At 38.7% G+C, this 22,533-nt stretch overlaps 1 protein-coding gene across 5 annotated transcripts in view; it reads right to left on the bottom strand.

The window, feature by feature from the left end:
• The window catches only part of tenm1 (teneurin transmembrane protein 1), a 2,368,941-nt gene that overhangs the window by 163,667 nt on the left and 2,182,741 nt on the right, over window positions 1-22,533 (bottom strand). For 4 of the 5 annotated variants that reach the window (XM_072595290.1, XM_072595295.1, XM_072595292.1 and 1 more), the window contains 3 exons: window positions 12,154-12,339; window positions 12,013-12,039; window positions 8,877-9,023 (listed from right to left, as the gene is read on the bottom strand). In XM_072595290.1, coding sequence (XP_072451391.1) covers window positions 8,877-9,023; window positions 12,013-12,039; window positions 12,154-12,339 — 360 coding nt within the window. The remainder of the gene's footprint in view (window positions 1-8,876; window positions 9,024-12,012; window positions 12,040-12,153; window positions 12,340-22,533) is intronic. The other variant, XM_072595294.1, reaches the window with a different exon arrangement.

The raw sequence follows: 22,533 nt of genomic DNA, 5'->3' as shown, positions 1-22,533 counted from the left end.
ATCTCTAAGCCATTTTAGGAGAGTCTGGCTTGGGGGTGGGGATGGGTCACACAGTGGAATAAAACTCCCCTGCCCTTTAACTAGACCCCTTAGTTACCCTATTAAGACATGTGCAGACACTGACTGGTATTTCTCATTTGGGAATTAATTTCCTCTGCTCGTGTTACACTGCAAATGCTGACGAGATGCAGTTTCATCCTTAAAGAAAGAGATATATAGTCATTGAATACAGTGGTGACTTCTCTGGTTTATTAGCAAACACAAGGTGGTGATGTTGCATTTATACAAGACACTTATTAGATATCAGCTAGAGGACTGTGTACAGTTGTGAACGCTGCACTATAGGAAACGTGAATACGCTGGAAAGAATGCAGCAGCGATTTGCAGGAATGAGGAATTCAGTCATGTGGATAAGTTGAAGAAATAGGGCCTGTTCTTCTCCGAGTGAAGAAGACTGAGAGGATATTTCATAGAGATTTTCAAAATCATGAGCATCCTAGACAGAGTAGATGGCGAGAAGCTGCTCGTGTGTATAAGAGAGAAAAGAATAAGAATGCATACATTTAAATAGGTTTGCAAGCAAAATACAGGTGATGTGAGAGTAAACTGATTAATTTGATTTACTGTCATGTACACCTAAGTTGTAAAGAAACTAACTTCGTCAAGTGAAAAGTTTTGTTTGTGAGCAGTACAGGCAGATTATAGTAAGCAAGGATATACATATCATTGGGTGAAAGGTAAAAAAGTCTTGGACAGAGTAAAGAATGCAGGTTACACCAAATATTAACAAAATCAACATTATATGAAGTTAGAGAATCCATTCATCAGTCTAAACATTTCACACAGCAAGTTGTTAAGACATGGAAATATAGCAGAGGCAAGTTCAATTGAAGAATTCAAGACGGCATTGAATGATTATTTGGATATAAATGTTATGCAGTGACATGGGGAAAAGACAACAGTTTGGCAGAAGGCATTAGAACTGGTGCAGGCATGATGGGCTGAATGGCTGCCTTTTGTACCTCACAATTCTGTGATTCTATCAAGCAGACTGGCTCTGACTCAATTTGAGCAACGTCAGAGGAGATTGGTTAGTTTGCACTAAAATGTCCTAGAATAAATAATTCAGTTTGTCTTTCCATTAGGAATCCACTTGTGCTTATTTCTTCAACCAACAACAGAACCTAACATTGGTGCATTAATAGTAATGAAGTCAGCGTCTTTAATGAAAGGCTTAGGGTTCATATTAGAAATTAGATTGAGCAGAGTGCCTGATATCTCACACCAATTTATCCTAAAATAGGTCGTTTTCTTATACTTAGTTGTGCTTAAATATATTTATAGTGAACTTCACAAAAAAAATACCTTATGCATTGTTAATGTTTACCTCGAAAATCTTTTATGAAAATCATAAAAATGAATCAAATGTAAACCCTTTATGTATGAGGAAAATTTAATTAAAGCTACTCAGAACACTTCAATTTCTTTCATCTTCCCAGGAATTGTGCAGATTCATCATCCTAATCATTATGCTGTCTTCAATCCATGAAATAGATTTAAATGAGCAGTGCAGCTACATTTTGTTCGAGATGATCTCAACCTTATAATAGTCCTGAATAGTTAATTTCATGGCAGTCATCATTAAATAGTGAATTCTTAATGGCAATGTCTTAAAAAAAATCAGAGTCCACTTGTCAACCAATCAGCACTCTCATCTCATAATATAATTGTTATTTTCTGTTTATTTTGATATTTCTTGAGAATTATCCTGATTGGCGCAAGATGAAAAGCTTCAAAAAAAGTGATTTTTTTCAGCAAGACTCAAGTTTTGCACATCCAATCAACTGTAAATTCATATAATTCTATTACATTGAGAAAATTCACCAGCGTGAAGAACTCTTACCTAAAAAAATGCTTGAATTTTATCTCCTGGCATCTGGGTTTTTACTTGGATTTATGCTTCATAGACAAAATAAGTGTGAAGTGGCTCTCATAAAATGTGGCCTCATTAACAGAATTCCTACAGCTATTTTAGTATTCATCTTAAGGAACAATCTTGAATGATGATTTAATTGCAAGAACGAAAAGCATTAATTGTGTTTATTGTAAATAGCACAGAGTGCATGATGTTTGAAGTATTCACGAAACAGCAGTTAAAAAATATACTTGCTAACTTTGTTTTAATAAGGAGGTAAACCAGCACAAATGGAAATATTAGTTTTGTTTTCCTCACTTTTGTAAAGATGTTTTCCAACCTAATATGAGAACTACTGTTAATGGCAAACTTGGGATGTATGGGCAAGTTGTGCAACAAAGGGCACTGCAAGTAGTTAACTTGATCAACAGTCACAAAGTCAAATATAAAAGATACACTCTTCTGGGCTGAATTAGCTGATTTCAGAGAATCAAATTGTACTGAGGTGAGACAATTAGACTTCAAGGGCATGGGCTAAGTAGGGAAAATAATAAGTCACTAAGGTCTTCTTTTCCAATTTCAAAACACCGATCCCTTCTGGCAAGTGAACATAAGTTGCTCTGAGAAATGTTGTTGAAACATTGAGAAAATTTTCCATTCTCTTCAGCAATGGTAAGAAATGTGAGAAAATATGGTGAAATTGAAAAACATATCAGAATCTTCACAGTGAGAAAATAATTTCTGATTTTGCCCTTAAGGTTTAAACAGTAAGGTCAGAATTTGGTAAATGAGCTGTGATGGCTTTATTTTCATGCATCACATCTCTAATAGCCTAAGTTGACTTGGTTCTCTTCAACTTCTAAATCTTCTCTTCTTGCCAAGAAACCAGACGGTACCAATTCCTGACATGAGAGACACAGCAATTAACTAACAGTTGATTTCTTGCTTTTCTGGGTCTTCACCACAATGCTCCTCTCTTCCTTTACTCATTCTTTTCGGCATCACCAAAACTCCAGTCTCATCACAACATCATGTCTGCTTTCAGAGACACTCACACACTACTTCAACCCTTCAGGACTTCACTTTGGACTCATCTACTGTACATGATGACCTGCATGCTTCTGCCAAGTTGCTTTGCTTACAAGAGCATAAACACATTTTGTGCATCTACACATTGAATAGCTCTAAGTTTTGTTTCTTAGCACACACTCACTTTGCATTTATTTGAAGGCTGCTGGCCTCTGTGGCTCTTATTGCTTTCACGCACACAGGGAGAGGCAGGTAGCTAGTCATATTTCAATGCACTGTGTAGTCAAGGAGGTGAACATGTTACTGTATGATGACATTTCATCAATGTCAAATCTGCACCGTGTGCCAGCAACTTAAGCAGAAAAACATATTGCATATGCTTCAACCAAGTGGCCATGTCTCAAAGTCTAAAGTGACTAGTCCTGAGAAGTGTCAGAGGGGACTAGAGGGTCCACCGTCAGGCGTTTGGTCCTATCAGAGTCCAGGGATCTGAGTCTTTGCAATCTAGGTTTAAGGCCACTGCCTGAACTGCAAGCCAAGTGTGACCAGTCCAGCGATTACAGGCATGGTGTTAGTTATGGTGCTGTGGCGGCATCAGTCCAGGTTCTGAGCATTGATCAGTCAGGGCTCTACTTCAAAATCAGTCCAGCATTGGTCATGATCAAGCCTGCAATTGGTGCATTAACTGTCAGGGAGTTTATCAGAGCCTATCCATGGAGTTCTGGGGAACATGGAAAACTCAGTCTCGGGATGGAGGCTGTTGAACTGGTGTTGAGGGAATCATTACAATGAAAAGGGGTAATTTAAGGCAGAAGCTGGGATCCCACGGAGAAAAGGAGGTGACAAGAACTCTGGGAAGAGACGTTTTCACAAGTCACAATCTTCACGAGGAGAGTGATTGGTCTTCAAGTGGATGACAACTTTCAGAAACTTTGAAAAGTTTCTGGGAGCACACTGGGGACATTATTCGCTACTTTAAATGGGGTGGTGAGAGCCTGATCTGTGGTTGGCCCTGTTGACCTGGAAGACTTGGTTGGTCATCACAGCCCCCCACATTTATATCTCAGCCCCCTTGGCTCCCCCAATTCCACATTCCTGATGAAGGGTTTATGCCCGAAACATCGACTCTCTTGCTCCTCGGATGCTGCCTGATGCTGCTGTGCTTTTCCAGTGGCACACGTTTTGACTCTGATCTCCAGCAGCTGTAGTTTTTACTTTATTCCTAACTGCCAGATGTACACAGGCTGGAATAAGCATTGATGGACTCCCTAACCCAGTGTACCAACTGCCTCCGACAAGCCTGGCTGTGCACTTGACCAACTCACTAATAGCTGAAAACATGGAATTATCTTCTGCCTGGGACAGAAAAGATATTCGGTTTTCAGAAGTCCTCTGAGTGCAAGAGAACGAGGGTATTTCTTCCTTGATGGACAGCAGAGATTTGTCAGTGATGTGCTTGTCAGAATGTGCTCTCACTCCTAATCGAGAAAGCACCAAGGTGACAGCCTCAGAGCTGAAGGAGGGTACAGGAGGAAACCTTGCTAGGAGCATTCATTGGCTTTCTCCGCAAAGATGCAGCTGCAACTGGTGGCCTCTGCCACCACCCTCTTTGAGGCAGAGATTCACTGAGTGCTGCTAAGAAAGGAGAGGGAATTAATTGTGTAAGAGGGATAAACATTTGAGTAAGTTACAAGAGAGTATCACTGAACAACATAATGAACCTTACTTGGTTGGGTGAGTGTTAAGGTCTCTCCATCCCCACACATGTGGATGGACTCTTCTCTAGCCAAATCCAAAATTTTTCCTCATATGGTATGACCAGCATCTGTCCACACTGCCTCCATGGTTTTCAACCTTTTGATCTGGCTGTGAGTAATTTCTTTCCACAACAAGACCAAAGGAAGGACTGAATATGATGGACGTGGATGGAAGAATAGTTAGTGGTGATGTTGAAGCAGGAGAGCTGGTGAGGTGTCTTAAGTGAGTCAGAATTGCAAAGGGTTAAGTGAGTGAGAGCCATTCAGTGGGCATGATGCATAAAAACGTGAGAATTGTAGTGCATGTAGTGGCCCTGTGACCAGGCGGTAGCAGAGAGAAGATGGTGGAGCCTACCCTAACAATGTGGAGAAAATCATTAACCTTCCATCTGAACTGCTGTGCATTGTGTTTCACCTGAGACACTGCACTGACCCAGGACAATCTTTTAGTCCAGATTGGTTGAGTTTGGTGATATGACCTCTTCCACAGGTCAGCAGGAAAAATAACTGCTCTTCTTCCCATTGTTCTGTTCATGACCAGCTTTAGGTTCCTGTTAGTGAATCAAGGAGCTAACTTCCTTTCTGAGCCATTTCCTTGGGGATAACCAGGCCAGATCCTAGTGTGAAGGCCAGTTCTCTGCTTGCAGTGCCTGATATTCTGTAGAGCTGAGTCTTAAATACAGTGCCATTGACATGAAGATAATAAAGTCCTGGCAGCAGTGATCAGCTTTTCTGCTTCTGCTGCAACATGATTCTCTGAAATGGGCAGTGTCCGAATATATAATTAAAGAGATGGAGAGTGGAAGATTATATGAGAAAAGGTGCCGTGGGTCATAGCAGACTAGATGCCATAAATCTCACTAAAACAAACTTTGCCAAAAATGGGAAAATTCATCCACAGTTTCTCTTGCCACAGATACTTCCAGACTTTTACTGAATTTTTCACAGCACTTTCTCTTTGTTATTTCAGGTCTCCAGAATCTTGTGTTTATTACAGACAGACGTCAGCTCAGAATTAAGGCATAAAGCTATTTTCGAGTAGAATAATTTTCTCTAAATTATAGTTGGAAAACAAACCTTCTGTCTGAAGTCTGGCCTCATAAATATGAGACAGCATTTGGTGTTTGTGAAATTTCATGATATCAGATCACAGCCGTGAATTAGTTATAGACATATTGAATTTTTTTTAAGTAAGACAGACTGCATTGTGACAAAAAAGGAAGAGAAAGATTTATTAGCCAAGATATACGTGCATTTAAATTCTCAGAATATAATTTGGCGATGTCGGGAAAGAAACTCTAAATAGATTAATTGTACTTAGTTCCAAGAGGAATATCAGAGTAGAAGGATATCAAGGGACTTCAGGCACAGAAACTTCAAAGAAACAGGTGCAATACAAAAACTAACTTATAGTTTTCTGTGGTTGTGACGATAATGGAGTTTGATTATCACCTCAATAGAAACCAGCTCATGTATGTTAATCATCGACTATGGGCATGATGTGAACTCAAAGAAAACAAGGTTAGATCTCATGGAATACAGGGAGAACTAGCCATTTGGATACAGAACTGGCTCAAAGGTAGAAGACAGAGGGTGGTGGTGGAGGGTTGTTTTTCAGACTGGAGGCCTGTGACCAGTGGAGTGCCACAAGGGTCGGTGCTGGGCCCTCTACTTTTTGTCATTTACATAAATGATTTGGATGCGAGCATAAGAGGTACAGTTAGTAAGTTTGCAGATGACACCAAAATTGGAGGTGTAGTGGACAGCGAAGAGGGTGATCTCAGATTACAACAGGATCTGGACCAGATGGGCCAATGGGCTGAGAAGTGGCAGATGGAGTTTAATTCAGATAAATGCAAGGTGCTGCATTTTGGGAAAGCAAATCTTAGCAGGACTTATACACTTAATGGTAAGGTCTTAGGGAGTGTTGCTGAACAAAGAGACCTTGGAGTGCAAGTTCATAGCTCCTTGAAAATGGAGTTGCAGGTAGATAGGATAGTGAAGAAGGCGTTTGGTATGCTTTCCTTTATTGGTCAGAGCATTGAGTACAGGAGTTTGGAGGTCATGTTGCAGCTGTACAGGACATTGGTTAGGCCACTGTTGGAATATTGCATACAATTCTGGTCTCCTTCCCATCGGAAAGATGTGGTGAAACTTGAAAGGGTTCAGAAAAGATTTACAAGGATGTTGCAGGGTTGGAGGATTTGAGCTACAGGGAGAGGCTGAACAGGCTGGGGCTGTTTTGCCTTGAGTGTCGGAGGCTGAGGGGTGACCTTATAGAGATTTACAAAATTATGAGAGGCATGGATAGGATACATAGACAAAGTCTTTCCCTGGGGTCGGGGAGTCCAGAACTAGAGGGCATAGGTTTAGGGTGAGAGGGGAAAGATATAAAAGAGACCTAAGTGGCAACTTTTTCATGCAGAGGGTGGTATGTACATGGAATGAGCTGCCAGAGGATGTGGTGGAGGCTGGTACAATTGCGACATTTAAGAGGCATTTGGATAGGTATATGAATAGGAAGGGTTTGGAGGGATATGGGCCGGGTTCTGGCAGATGGGACTGGATTGGGTTGGGATATCTGGTCGGCATGGATGGGTTGGACCGAAGGGTCTGTTTCCATGCTGTACATCTCTATGACTCTGTGACTCTATGGGCAGAAGACATGTTTTCCCCTTCCAGGACTACACATTAGATTGGGTAAACCAAGCATCTGGAGCCATGTCTCTGTATGGTCTTCTGGTGTTCTATTTCAAAAGGACTGGGTGTAGTCTGTGAAGGTCACATCTGAAGAACATCCACGAGACACTCCTGCATTTGTAACTAAATAGAAAAGCCACTCTTCTCTCTTTCACTGATTGTTGGAAACAAGGTGTCGTTCAATAAAGCCACCATTTAACTTAGAGAACCAAGAATCTCCAGACTAACTGCTCTACTGCTAATGTTTGTGCTATCAGAACCATCCTATTTAATGGCAACATTTCACTATCTACTTATCATGGACAAGTCAAAGACTGATTTTTATATCTTTTTCAAATGCTATGTCACAAAGTTATAGAGCACAGAAGAGGTACTTTGGCTCATTGAGGCTGTGCTGACCTATCTAAACTACACAAGGAATATTGTGTGCAGTTCTGGTCACTCTCTGACTGGAAAAATGTTGTGAAACTCGAAAGTGTTCAGAAAAAATTTATAAGAATGTTGTCAGAGTTGGAGAATTTGAGCGATACGGAGAGGCTGAATAGGTTGGGACTGTTTTCCCTGAAGCATCAGAGGGTGAGGGATGACCTTATAGAGGTTTATAAAATCATGAGGAACATGCATAGGGTAAATATACAAAGCTTTTTCACTGAGTTGGAGGAGTCCAGAACTAGAGGGTGTAGGTTTCGGGTGAGAGGGGAAAAATTTAAAAGGGACTTAAGGGGTGACGTTTTCATGCAGAGGGTGTTATATGCATAGACTGAGCTGCCAGAGGACGTGGTGGAGGCTAGTACAATTACAACATTTAAAAGGCATCTGGATGAGTATATGAATAGGAAGGGTTTAGAAGGATATGGGCCAAATGCTGGCAAATGGGACTAGATTAGGTGAAGATATCTGGTCAACATGGACGAGTTGGGCTGAAGGGTCTGTTTCCAGGCTGTACATCTCCATGACGCTATGACAAGGCACTTGCCCCATCACCTTGAATGTTATGATATTTCAAGTACCATCCATGTGTTTACTCCCTTCCCACCTCTAACCTGTGCATCTCTAATCTTTGGCATTTTACAATTTTTCCTTGTATTTTATTAATGAATGAAATCATTCTTTCCTTACCCCAAGAAAACCTGGAATAAAATGCTCCTTTCAAATATATTGAAACTGGGAAAGGAATCCTTAAGAGAAGGGACCCCTTCTCTTGAGTTACTCTTGTTGTGAGCAAGGTGAGGTGTGGGTTAAATAAAGTAGGAAAGCAAGTTCCTCCCTCCTCACTTCGGTTTGTAATGATTTGGGGGGAGGCCCATCTGGAGTCATAATAAATTGGGGAATGTCATCTAGGGATTGGTCAGAATAGAAGCCAAATTACAGCAAAAGTAAGAACTTTGGTGAAAGATTAGGATAATATTTCTTACAATAATGAGTTAAAATGACGTGCCATTTCAATTAAGAATTCGATTAATGAAATACTGTACCTCCATCATTGTCTCTCTTATCATCGCACACCATTTCCATGATGACATTACATCCCATTCCACTCCAGCCAGCTTGGCAAACACAATGCCATCCATTCTGATCCAATGTGCACCTCCCGTTTCCATTGCACAAACCAGGACATCCCTCTGTCAGAATTATAAAAAGAAAAACATTAAAGCAGTGACCACTGCATCAATGTTATATCCTTAAGATATGTATATATGAAAAATAAAATATACATAAACAAAACGTTTTTAGTTAAACAGTGACACAGTAGCAATTAGACAGAAGATAATACAACACCAGTACTTTGTTTCGATGAAGAAAAATATATTGACCAAGTTAAAAGGCACATCCCTTATTTTAAAACACCAAATAGAAAGTGATTCAAATACTCTGGAAGCAACAAGTAAGGTAACAATTCATACACAGCCCATCCTTGAGCATCGCTGGACATGTGAGAATATCAAAGATACATCAGCCAGATTGAAAGCACAGAAATGTAGCTGTGAGCAATGGATGTGCACATTTGTACTTATCAAAGTGCTTGGCAAAATGGCCATCTGATATGTGTTAGTTTTCCTGAGTGTAGGAAACAATGTACTAAGTAGAAAATATTGTTGTCGAGCTTAGAGTGGTACTGGGAAAGCACAGCAGGTGAGGTCGCATCTGAAGAGCAGGAAAATCAATGTTTCGGGCAAAAGCTTTTGCCTGAAACATCGATTTTCCTGCTCCACAGATGCTGCTTGACCTGCTGTGCTTTTCCAGCACCACTCTAAGCTTGACTCTAATCTCCAGCATCTGCAGTACCCACTTCTGCCGAGAAAATGTTGTTGCCTCGTCCAAGGGTCTGGCACGATGGGATAAATTGAATAAATTACACAAGAATATATTGATCTCATGTGCATTTTGCCTATTTAAATTTATGTGTGAACTCATTCACTGATATTGACTAATTACTTAAAATATGTAAACAAGTTAACTGTTCTAACACTAATCATCCCTTTTAGTTTGGAAGTAAAATTAAGTGCAATGTTTGGATTCTTGTCAATTATCCTTCAAATTACATTTGTACCTCTATCCTACTGAGTCCTGCCTCAACCTGAGTAAGAAATCTGTTCACAGATCTTGGTGATATTTAAAAGATTTGATAAACTGTAATTTCTTCCTATTTTCTCTTACTTTTCTAGGAAAATTGCCCATGTTCTCTAAAGACTGGGGACTCACCATTCAAAGTGTCAACTCCTGAACATATTGTGCCACCAACTCATACCATGAGCAATGAATTAGAACACTAATACATTTTTGTTTACTCATATGATTAATTTTATTGTCATTGCCTGGTTATTTTCAATGTACTTGCAAATACTGATGATCCTTTCTGGAGGCTTGCTCACTGACCAGAACATGTATTCTATAATGGTTTTAATTAATCTTACACTAATTTGACTTTATTCATCTGTTGGGTTGCTTTCATGGGACACAAATTAAGTTAATAAAAACTAACTGTCGGTCCATTCTGCAAGTACAAGCAGTTCTGTGAATGAGGATACTTATTTGTGCCTTAGTTATGTTATCACCTTTGAGACATCGGAGAAAGTGAAATATCCATACTTCTGGATTATGTAAAAGAAGTAACCTGTTGTTTTTTGTTGCAATAAACTGGATAAATGTATGAGAACAATTCAGCAGGTTACTGGAAAATTTTAGCATTACACTCTGAATGCACGTTACACTCAAAAGGGTTAAATGTAAAAATATGTAGAGAGGTGCAGGACAGTACAGTGAGAGTAATATAAGTAATACATCAGAGAAAACTAGAAAGGAGTCAAAGTTCAAAACACTACATCTGTTTTTAAACTTCAAAGCTTGTAGTGATCATGGGATAGGAGGGAAGAGTCTGACCCACATCGGCTAAGACTCCCAGATAACTGTAGCCAAATGATATATATCAAAAATCGAGTTTATAAATATACAGGCTTTTGGGGATTTAGCTGCATTCCTGTGGATATCCTGTTGAAGGCAGAGAGAAGAAGCCCCCTTCCTATTAAAAGGGGAGCACTGAATAACTAACTGGTGCAGGAGCAAAGTCTGGAATGTGGTTGAACAAGATGCCTTGTGAAGGCCCAAGGATAAGTGATAAGAGGTTCTGGTAAACACTACAGGATGACCAAAAGCTGTCTATGGACTGATTAGACAGTCACATGGTTAACCTTCAAACAGAAACAGAAATTGCTGGAAAAACTCAGCAGGTCTGGCAGCATCTACGGAGAGAAATCAGAGTTAATATTTCGGGTCGAGTGACCCTTGCTTCGAACTCTGAATTCTAAGGAAGGGTCACTCGACACGAACCATTAACTCTGATTTCTCTCCATAGATGCTGCCAGACCTGGTGAGCTTTTCCAGCAATTTCTGATTTTGTTTCTGATTTACAGCATCCGCATTTCTTTCGGTGTTCACGTGATTAACCTGCCTGAATATGTCTGTAATTAATTCATAATGTGATCAGTTTGTAACAGCCAACGGCAGGTTAAAAGCAAATGTATAAAGAGTATATGTTTCCTCTTGTTCAATGGGGAAATCCCTGGACTGCCAGAGGCTTTCTCCCCACCAGAGTAAAACAATAAACTCTTTGATGATTGAAATGGATCTTGGTGTTGAGTGCTTCATTTAGTCCCTCTGCCCCAACACTATCATACAATTAATTATATATTGTTAGAATGAGAGCTGTTCCTTGTTAAGATTCACAAGCGGTTATTCCTCGACCCCTATAAACCAAATAGTCTCTTAGACTGTTTCAAGGAAAGAGGAATGGTGGCACAATCCTTCTACCCATAAACACTACATTTTCGAAAATCCAAGAGTGTCTCTCATGTTAAAGTATTGCATCCATGCTATGGTGTAAAATGGATGAGAGTGAATTAGTCTTCTGTTTTCGATCTCTTCCAATTTTAATTTCCATTTATGTGTAAATACCCTTAACTGTTTTGCCATTGTTTTCTAAAATGTAGTGAAATATTTTAAAGAAACACTCATTCTGAAAAATAATATTGGGTGAAGATTTCTGACCCAGTGAGCAGACTTATGGTCACATCCCTGCGGATGGATGAAGATATATTACAAACTGCTTCTTACCTTTTACAACATTATCCAAATGTTGTGCTTAAGAACAGAAAAGAAAAAAAAAATCTATATGAGGCATGAAAAATACAAAATGAAAAGTATTGATAAAACAGTCTGATTTTTGAGATGATAAAACATCTAGGTTTTTCTTACCAACTGTGCAGTGCTCTCCTTCCCAGCCAGGACTGCACTGACATTTGCCATCCTTACACTTTCCATGTTCAGTACAACGTGGGTGGCATTCATGCTGGTCACAATTTAGGCTGCCCCAACCCTTCTCACAGTGACATAACCCATCTAAACATATGCCATGCTTGCCACAATCCACCTCACAAATTTCTGCAGGAGACAACAGAACAATTTGTTGTTTTAACAGCTTAATCATTTGACCCATTATACTTAGCACATTTTAGCCACATGGTAAATGCCAAGTTAAGTGTTTTATTAAAGTACCAGAGAGGATTTTTAAAACAAGCCAATTGGCTTGTTGCTAGTTTACAATTGGAAAAAAAACTGAACATTTGGCTATAGTGCTTGGCTTTGGTCCAAATTTACGACAGAAAGATTTAATTCATCTGCAATAACAGAAAGTAACACCCCTGTATAATCTGGAAACAGATGGCTGTACTATTAACCTCATTTTAAGGGTAATATGCTATACCCAGTGGCTGTATATTAGAAGCTGCTCGTTTAATGTTTGTTGGCCTAGTTCAGCATTGGTATTTAAGTTATTCATTTGTCTCAGACTAGAATGCCCTGAAAGGATGGAAGTTGGTGCAAGATAAGACATGGCAGCAGAGTTTAAGATGACCTGAAGTTTATAAAGAGAAGAATGCAGAAGACTAGCCAGGGAGTACATTGGAATTGTTAAGTCTAGTAGTAACAAAGGCATTAATGAGGATTTTTGCCAAGGATCTCCAGAGACAGGGGAGAAGCTGGGCAATGTTACAGAAGTTAAAGTAATTTTTTTAGTGACGGTGTGAATAGAGATTGGAAGGCGTACTCAGAAAGGAAAGCTTCATGGTTTATTCTCACAAAACTTACACTCATCATAATCAAGAAATTGTCACATTGACTTGAAGGAACATCAAATTAATCTTTGCCCTTATTTGTATGCATTCTTGGCTAGTTTGTCCTAATTTTAGCAGAAATTATATTTATCTTTTGTGTATTATCAGCTGGTATTTCATCTCTTAGGTAAAATCGTACTCTCCCTCATTCCTCCATCCTCACAAATGTTATTTGAAAAATAATACTTTGATTTGTGTATAGCTTATACCTCTTGCAATTATCATAAAAATTAATATAATATGATCACATATGATATGTGTACTGTCGCAGCCTCATATCTTCTGATCTGTATTGATTTCTTTCCCATTACTAGTCTGGCAATGAAGCCTTCAGCCATGTTGAGGTGCTAACATATTACAGTCAGAAAAGAATCTTGGGCCCACTAAAAATTCTTTTATCTTTTCATTGTTTGTTCAGTTTGATTGCACTTTGCAGGGGTGGGGTAATGTGGGCGTTAAAATGTCCCTTGATTATGATTCTCCCTAATTTTATTCATTCGATCAATGTTTATACATATTTTTTTCTTCTGCTTGCTTTCCACTGGTTAATGACCTGTAATATACCTGCATACCTGTCTAACCTTTCCCTAAATCCATGATTAGGAGAACAGAACTGGAACAGACATGGTTAAGAGGTGATTTAACCAGATTTTTCCAGATCTAATAGAGATTTTTCAATCATGAAGAACTGTGATAGTGTTCATAAAGAAAAAAAAATGCTCTGCTTGGAAATCAGTATCACAAGTATCATAAATTTAAAATAATCATTTAGAGGACAGTAACTGTCAGGATTGTTTTTATGCAGAAACTTGCTGGAACTTAAAAGGATTTGCCACAAGGAATTAAACCAGTGCCTCTTTTAAGTGAAAATTTGATAGATAATTGAAGGACTGAAAAACACAAGGCTATGACTGAGCAGGTCAATGGGATTAGTTTCAGATTGTTTGAGCAAAGAGCTGAAACAGACATGATGGACCAAATTACCTCCTGAAATGCTTTAACTTTTTACAATTGCAATTATTTTTATTCATACATGCTTCTTTAGATTGTTAATGCAATTAAATAAATCTTAGCCTTGTTTGAAATAAAAATTCTGAGCATTGAATTTCTCTTTCTTAAAGACTTTTGGGGAACAAAAGACAAATTAATCCTCAAACAGTGCTGAAAAGAGAGACATATTGATTAAGGTTTTCAATTTGCACTCATCAGGACAAACACAAGAATAGCAAATTTCAGACAATCACAACTATTTTACAATAAGAGAAAAGTGAGCTTATTGGCTGGCAACTTTGATTGACTGAGATATTACCGTGAAGAAAGCAACAGGGAAATATAGATTCTCCAATTCCCAGGTAATTCTAAAAAGGTAAATGCCTTGAACCTGTTCCTTTGCAATAACATGTCCTGACATATGAATGTATATCGCTTCTATCAAGCATAGGCACACCATGTTATAAGCTTGATTGAATATCTTAAATTCATTGTCACTGTAATTATTAGTGCACTCAAGATTGAGTTAGGTATTCCTTAATTACAAGGTCACATCTAACAGTTGATATTTTGTACTGTGCAAGTATGATTTGGCTATGGACTGTAATCTGCATTTTATGAACAACCATTGGAACATGCTATTTTATTAACTGCTAAGTTCTGAAAGAATAGGAGTACATAACCAAAGAATTTGGAAACTTGATCCAAAAAATTTGATGAAGAAAGTGAAAAATTCACTAAGGACAATTTAATGAACCAACTCGCGGAATTTATTTAAGAATGTTTCAATCTGTGAAGATTTCTCCACTCCTGTTTAAAATGAACTCACACAGAAAAAAGAGTAAGACTAGCATAAATCCTGCTAAATTATGTTGTCCCTGTATTTAATTTTTTTCATTCAAATCTCTCTTCACTCGGGGATTGAATAGAAATATTTCAGCTTGATCAAACAGATTAAACTAGAATTAAGCTGGTAGTCCTAGAGAATTATTAACACAGATTCTGCTTTTGCAATATAATATACCCCGTGCATCAGTTGCACACAGCTTTCTCACTTTAAAGGACTGTAAAATTGGCCTTTGTATCTTAAATACGAACAGGGAATAAACCACGATCTCTATCATTTAACATTTATTAGATAAATGTTAAATGAAAAAAAGCTGAAAACGTCCTTGCTAATTTCTATGTTAAGTTGTTCTTTTCTATGTATTACAAGTCCATTTCCATGTCAGGTCACTTACAAGCAATCTTAAACAGCTCATTTCCATCACAATGATTGATCTTTCTATTTGGCACTAAGCAATAGTGTATTCTAATCTTTTCAAAAGGTGAATCTTAGCTCCCACTGTGGAGAAAAGGTACTGCTTTAGCCAGTCTGTCTTTTCTTCCCAATCTCCTTTCAGAGGGCCAGGCCATAGACTTCTATTTGATTCACCCATGCTTATTGGTAAAATAGAAATAAAACAAAACTGCTGATGCTGAAATCCAAAGTAGACAGGCAGGAGGCTGGAAGAACACAGCAGGCCAGGCAACATCAGGAGGTGGAGAAGTCGACATTTCGGGTATAACTGAGGAAAGGTTACATCCAAAATGTCTTCTTCTCCACCTGCTGATGATGCCTGGCTCACTGTGTTCTTGCCATTTCCTTCTGCAGATTGGCTGACTAGAAATCTTGCCCGCTAATACCAGGTTTACTGGAAGAATTTGCAGGGTGACAATCAACCTGCTTGCACACATTATAAAAGAAGCCTTCCATGGCCACCATCTCCTTGCATAGGATAAGGGCAAAGAGCTCCTTGCCCAGAGGAGTACCACTACACCTCAAGTCAGTGCTTTAGTACAAGGCTGTAAAATTCATTTTCTTGTGTGTGTTACAATGGTATTGTATCAAGGTTAAGGGGAACAATTGGCCTCATTGATGGAAAGGAAATTCAAACCAACTAAACTTCTTCCTTCTTTTCGCAACATAATCTCTGATAGAAAGTTCATGTGTAAGAATATGAGGTGAGTATAATTATTCTCACCAGTGTTATTTCTTTTACAGGAATTAAAGGCACTACAGATAGATGACAACCAGCATTTTCCTCTATCCAGTTGTGTTCATCTTTTGAGCATTTTTATTTAATGTACTGTTTGTTGAACTGATTTGCAGATTCAATGAATCCACCAGTGTGGAGGAGTTGAATTATAAATAGGCACAATGATTAACTGAAGGTGTTTCAGCAATTCGATTATATCAATGTGGGTTCATTTATCTCGCACATGCCAATGGGCTGAGCAACTCCTTCAAAACATTTTCCTGTCTGCATGCTCTTTCAAAGCAAATATTCAGATCAAAAAGGAGAAATTGAAATTAAAAGAAGACTTAATTATTTAGTCAATAATATTTCTGGGTGTTTTAAATTGTCGATGGCACTAATAATACGGTGCCAATGCCAAGACACTATGGTAATTCTTTGGAATTTCTTATTCTAGAGGACTCAGTCATTCAAGATAGAGACTTACAGGCTTCTAGATAATAAGGATACCAAAGGATATGGAATAGTGTAGGAAAATGGTGTTGATATGGAAGATCAGTCATGGTCTCATTAAATGGCAGAATGAGCTCATGAGGCCAAATGACCGACTTCTGCTGCTATTTCTTGTCCTCCCATGTTCAAAAATGGCTGACCGTCTCTCAAAATATAAAGGCAATTAATTTAAATAAAAACAGACGATGTTGAAAATACTCAGCAGGTAGAGCAGCACTTGCGGCAAGAGAAACATTGTTAACAAACAGGAATTTATAGATGGGAAAGCAGACACATGGACTCATAACTAGGGCAGAATGCCATCATCAGTAAACCTGCTGTTAGCCTGTATGTGCCCACTCTCACTATGGGTTTTTGGATGGGAAAGTCCAATCGAGGCCTTATGAAAAGCCCCATTCCATTATCGCTCAGGCTTAATGGGCAGCAAGAGAGGCCTGCATGCAATCTGCAGCTTGGTACATCTGACTTTGTGAACTGGTGGCCATTTACAGGAGGAGTGGTGTGCACGTCCTGCCTGGCTCCCAGTTTCAATTGCTAGCCTCTGTCTGTAGTTTTCCCTCCATATGTTAACTCTTCCTGCTCCCACCCCCACCTTATCCAACATTCTCTCCATCATCCTCATAAGGATCTTCCCCCCACTGCCCTGGTTCTGTCAAGATCTCAGACTGACTGGAGTTCCAGACCATTCACTGTTGGTCTTCCTTCAGAGTCTCCCACAATACAAGCAATGAAGACTACTCATGGTGACACTGCCTAACTCTGAGTAACTTCATAAGGTTGGACCTAATCCTGGAGAGGGATGATTTTGCACCTCATATTAACTAAAGGTCCATGGACTGAAGTTTAAAATACGGAGTACTAGTGAAGCAGAGGCAGATGTAGCTGCCTCAATATTTATGCTGAATTCAGGAAATCCACTCTCAGCATATAATCCAGCCCAACATTACAAGGCTATTAACCTGAAATTTCAACTTAATTTCTCTCTCCTCAAATTCTGCCTGACCTGCTGATTAAATCCAACATTTTCTGTTTTTTTTTGTAACAAATCTTCCTATGACCCACTGAATACACTGAAGTTCTGAACGTTTCCTGTGCTTGATACTATTTAGTTCAGAAATATTCACAGCAGAAGAACAGCACATACAGCGTAAAAAACTTCATGCCACTGTTGATATGCCATACCAATCATTTTCAAACTTTATTCATATAAACATAAACAAATATAAGTGGGACTTTATTATTTAGTATTAATAATACAGGGCAACCTTGATTATCCGAATGACACAGGCGGTGAGTATTATGTTTGGATAATCAAATTTTTGGATCATTAAATGTTTGGATAACACAGTTTACCCAAGCATCAGGACCTTGAGATCTTCTTCGGATTATCCGAAATTTGGATAATCGATGTTTGGATAATCGAGTTTGTACTGTAAATACTTGGACAAATGGACCACAAGTGTGGTTGATAAATTTGCTGTTCATATAAAGATAGGTAGAAAAGTAAATGTATGTGTTCAGAACATTTTCAATTATATATTTCTGCCATGTATTTACCAAATTTCCCTTGAAGGCAGTTATCTCAGCTATCCTTTATGCAAATATGCACCATATTCAAACCATTCTTTAAGCAGAGAATTTCTGCTATGTTATTAGTGGCTTTGTTATACTTACTGCCTCTTAGTCAGGTCTCACCCACCAGTGGATCACATATGCTTGTCTATTCTCATCAAATTCTCTATAATCTTAAAAACCGGTTACCCTGCAATTTTCCCTTTCTGGAGAAAAGAACTCCAGCTTAGATTAACTAGATTGGAGGTTTTCAGGGATTGGGAGTATGCTGTCACATAAATTATTAAAAGTAGTGACATAATATCTTAAAGGCTAAGATGTACCTTGGCATACTCTAATAAACATTTCTTTGCATTTTCTCCAGGGCTGCTATATCATTTCAACAATATAGAGTCCAGAACAGTACACACTATACCAAGGATTTTCTAAACAAAGGTTCATATACAGGACTTCTGATTTTTCAATTTCATTCCTCTAAAAATGAACTTGAATACTTTGTTTGCATTTTGTGGCCTTATTAACCCATAGCATTACTTTTAAAGATTTGTAATACACTTTTAGTTGTATATCCCTCTACTCATTTACACAACATATTTTGTAGGGAGGGTGTGGCATCCTATTCCTCCTAACAAATGTCAAGCTCACTTTAATATTAAGAAGAAAACAGAAATTATGTCTGCGGTGACCCACAATTCTGTATTCTTACCATTATTTCCAAACTCCATCTGGCCCCTGCATCTTGCTGAACCAGAATATTCATCACATGGGAACTCCATTTGAGCCTAAGCTAAACTTCTATCCTCATTGTCAGTCTGACAGAAATAACACCCATTTCAACCGACGTAGCATATATCTATTCTGATATCCACCCATCCGTTGCCAAATTTTCAGGCACATCATTGTTACTTCTAGGTTTAATTCTGGCCATGAACCTTTTAACCTCCTCATCTCTTTACCTGCCATTAAACCATCCTTTCAACTCATTTAATTGACCAAACATTTAGTCATCCCTTCTTCTGCTCCCTTCTTTTACTTAGTGCGAATATATGGCTAATTACATTTGTGCAAAGCTACATAAGACATAATTTCCTTGTTAATGGTTCAATATAAATGCAAATTGTTATTGTTGGAGGAGAGTCAACTTGAAGATTGCTTGATTCGCTGAGCAAAGAGATTTAGATTTCACAGGAATTGCATATGAGAGCATTTACAGGCCACCTTTGGGAATACCAAGCAGCAGCAAGTTGTGAAAACTGCTACAAGAAGTGGTCTACTGCACTGGACCCCTTATTGGTCAAACACAGGCATAGCTACCATAACTAATGCTCTGACTTATCACTACACTAATGTTGGGCTCACAATCAAAGTAGTCTGCTTTGAATGGACTCAGCATATGACAGAATCAGCTGGAGACTTCACACAAAGTTTCAAGAGGTACTTTACAATCCACTAGTCCCTCCTTACACAGACCTGTACATTTGTTGAATGAGAGTCCAGAATCAGAGCCGTGTCAGGAACTATTACATGTAATAATAGTTTCTCTCAGGGTGAGGCCACATCCAAACCCCTCAGGCATTCTACTCAAGTTTTTTGAGATTTGTGCTAAAGCTACAGGTCCAAGCAGCCACAGGAAAACTATGAGAAATCAGTTATTGCAGATCAGTTCAGTTTCAGCAGAGATTCTTACTAAATCCATCAACATTTTATCCTTTGATTGGGGGACTGCTTAGTATGAGGTGAGAAGATAAAAGACACAGACCACTCGCCTCTACTAAAGTGAGCATCAACATGATGTATTATGGATTCTAATGTTTACTTGAGAGTCCTGGAACTTGTCTGGTATGAGCCACATCAAAAGTATTGGAAAAATTATTTCCATTCATCTGTCTTGATGATTGATGAGGATACTTTATTTCAGCATCTGTGAAGATGCCTGGTGCCAATTGTAGGCATAATTAAATGAATTCTTCTCTTTCAGTTTCTCTGTAGACTTTTTCAGATTAAGATGTCCATTATGCATCCAATTTCTCTATCTTGTGGTGGACAATACCTTCTTTTATTTACTGCAACCTGTCTTTTTCTGTTTGTTCCATAATTGAATGCCTTTGCACAACAGCATTAGTCAAGACACTGGGTAATAGGAGTTAGATAATTCCTCATTGCTGTATTTACTCTATTGGCAGTACTTCACCAGATCTTGATGAAACAGCTTGAAAATCCTGGCAGCAACTCTGATGGAACTCTCTCTTCTCCTCAGGCCTTCTCTTTTGGCAATGCTGTAGTGGCAGGAGCCTAACAAACATCCTTTCATTCTCCTCAGCCCTTGAAACGATTTGACATTTGTCAAGATGAAGGATCACAGGCATTGTCAGGGCATTAAGTTGCCAATAATTCTGATCCTCAAGTCACAGATGACAAGCATTCATGGAGTGTTAGCCCTGTGCATTCATGAATGGAGTACAAGTTAGGCACTTATGGCCTGTTGGTCCAGTTAGTTATGCTCTGCACTTGTAAGAATTCCATTATACTGTGTAAGGGGAAATTCTTTCCTTTCTTTCTTTTAACTATTTTTCAGAGGAAAATTGATGAAATCATTGATACTGCCAAACAATATCTAAATGACCTGTTCGAAGGAAATGCATATTGAAGACTAGGAAATGCAATTGAGATCTCTCACACTCGCCTGAATGGAGCCTGCCTTACAAAAATCAATATGGCTGTAATCATCAGAGCCATTGACAAAGCTGTGCCTGTGCTGGAGCTGGTTTACATTTCTGGTTGCAGATATGTTTCTGGCTTTGAGAATGAATCTTTTCGGATTTTTTGTTTGAGTACGCCAATGTATGAAAACCATGAATGCAGCGTAAGGATGTGTTCTATTAAAGTAGTTAAGAAGCAAATACATCTGCCTGATTACTTGTAGGTTCTGGAGAAGAACATAGGCATATGCCCAGGGGGCTACTGTAACTTCACAGAAGTGTGTTCAGTGACAGAACTTGGTTGCACAGTCTCATGTATGAGATGAAGTACACTGCTAAGGATCCAAGAGAAAGGCTCAAAGAACTTCTCTGAACTTCTTTTGAACAACAAAATCAAAGTAACATAGAAACAGTGAACTCGTAAGATATAAAGTAAGAGCTACACATTACAAAACGGCTTAAAAGAAGTGAGCAGCTTCCTTTGCAAAGCTTGTTTCATGGTGTGATCGACCGATTAGAACATAAGAACATAAAAAGTAGGCGCGTGAGTAGGCAATTCGACTCTTTGAGCCTGTCACTATTGAATACAATAATGGTTGATCTTATCTTGGCCTCAACTCCACTTTCCCAGCTACTCCCCACAATCCTTCCACTACTATTACCATAACTAATTAAGAACCTGTCTATTGCATCCTTAAATTTATTCAATGTCCTAGAACATATTACGTTGTTTGTTTCTGGCCTTGGGATTAAATTTTGTCAATTTTCTGTCATTTATGTTAGATTTGGCTTTTGATTGAGCCTTGCCAATAAGCTCAAAACACTACCATCATATTGGTCACACAATAGTTCATAAGCCTCCATGCTCAATCTAATCAGACTTTATTGTCTCAGCAGTATCTAACTGACTTATTAGCCTTAGTATGTTGTTCCTCCTACCCCGCTACCTCCATGTTTTAAAATTTCTACTTGCTATTCCACAATATATACAGAGGGTCAACTTGGAAATGGAAACCCTGTCATTAAAAGAATATTGATAATGCATTTCACTTTTTTCTCTACAGAATATGCTGACTGCTTCTGGGGTACGGTCAACCAGGCTCAATAACCTGCAAACCCTCACTGATCCTCACCCACCATTCCAGATGCTTGATTTCCCTTGAAAGTCAGAAGAGCCACATTTCATCCTGCCCTCATTCAATGATCCAACCATCACACCTTGCGAAAAGTAGTCACAGGAGAACAACCAGCTGTGGGAAAATCTAGCTAATATCAATACAGCTGTGCTCATCTCTCTCCCGGTCTTGAAATCCATTAAGACTAATTGCAGTTAACTCAGCACAGGTCAGAGAATAAGCTGAGAGTTTACTGTATAGTTTAATAGTTACATTCCCATGAAGCCATTACAAAAGATAAGTGACCTGAATTTTAAATACATTTTAATGATTGTTGCAAATGATTTGGCCTGCCACGTATATTTTTACAAAAACTACAAGAATTGTCACTAGTTATAACCAGAAAAGTCCGAGACAGTAAAAGAGAAAGGCTGAATTTTACCAGAAAATGGCAGAAGTACTTGTCAAAGCTGGGGCTTCCTGGGATTCCTATTGATGGTATCATAGTTAAAGTCCAGTTGTGTACCAGCTCATAAAGTCATAGAGGTCCACAACA

Source organism: Chiloscyllium punctatum, chromosome 25 (genome assembly GCF_047496795.1).
Source record: "Chiloscyllium punctatum isolate Juve2018m chromosome 25, sChiPun1.3, whole genome shotgun sequence".
Classification (NCBI taxonomy): domain Eukaryota; kingdom Metazoa; phylum Chordata; class Chondrichthyes; order Orectolobiformes; family Hemiscylliidae; genus Chiloscyllium; species Chiloscyllium punctatum.
This window is presented reverse-complemented; position numbering and strand designations above follow the sequence as displayed.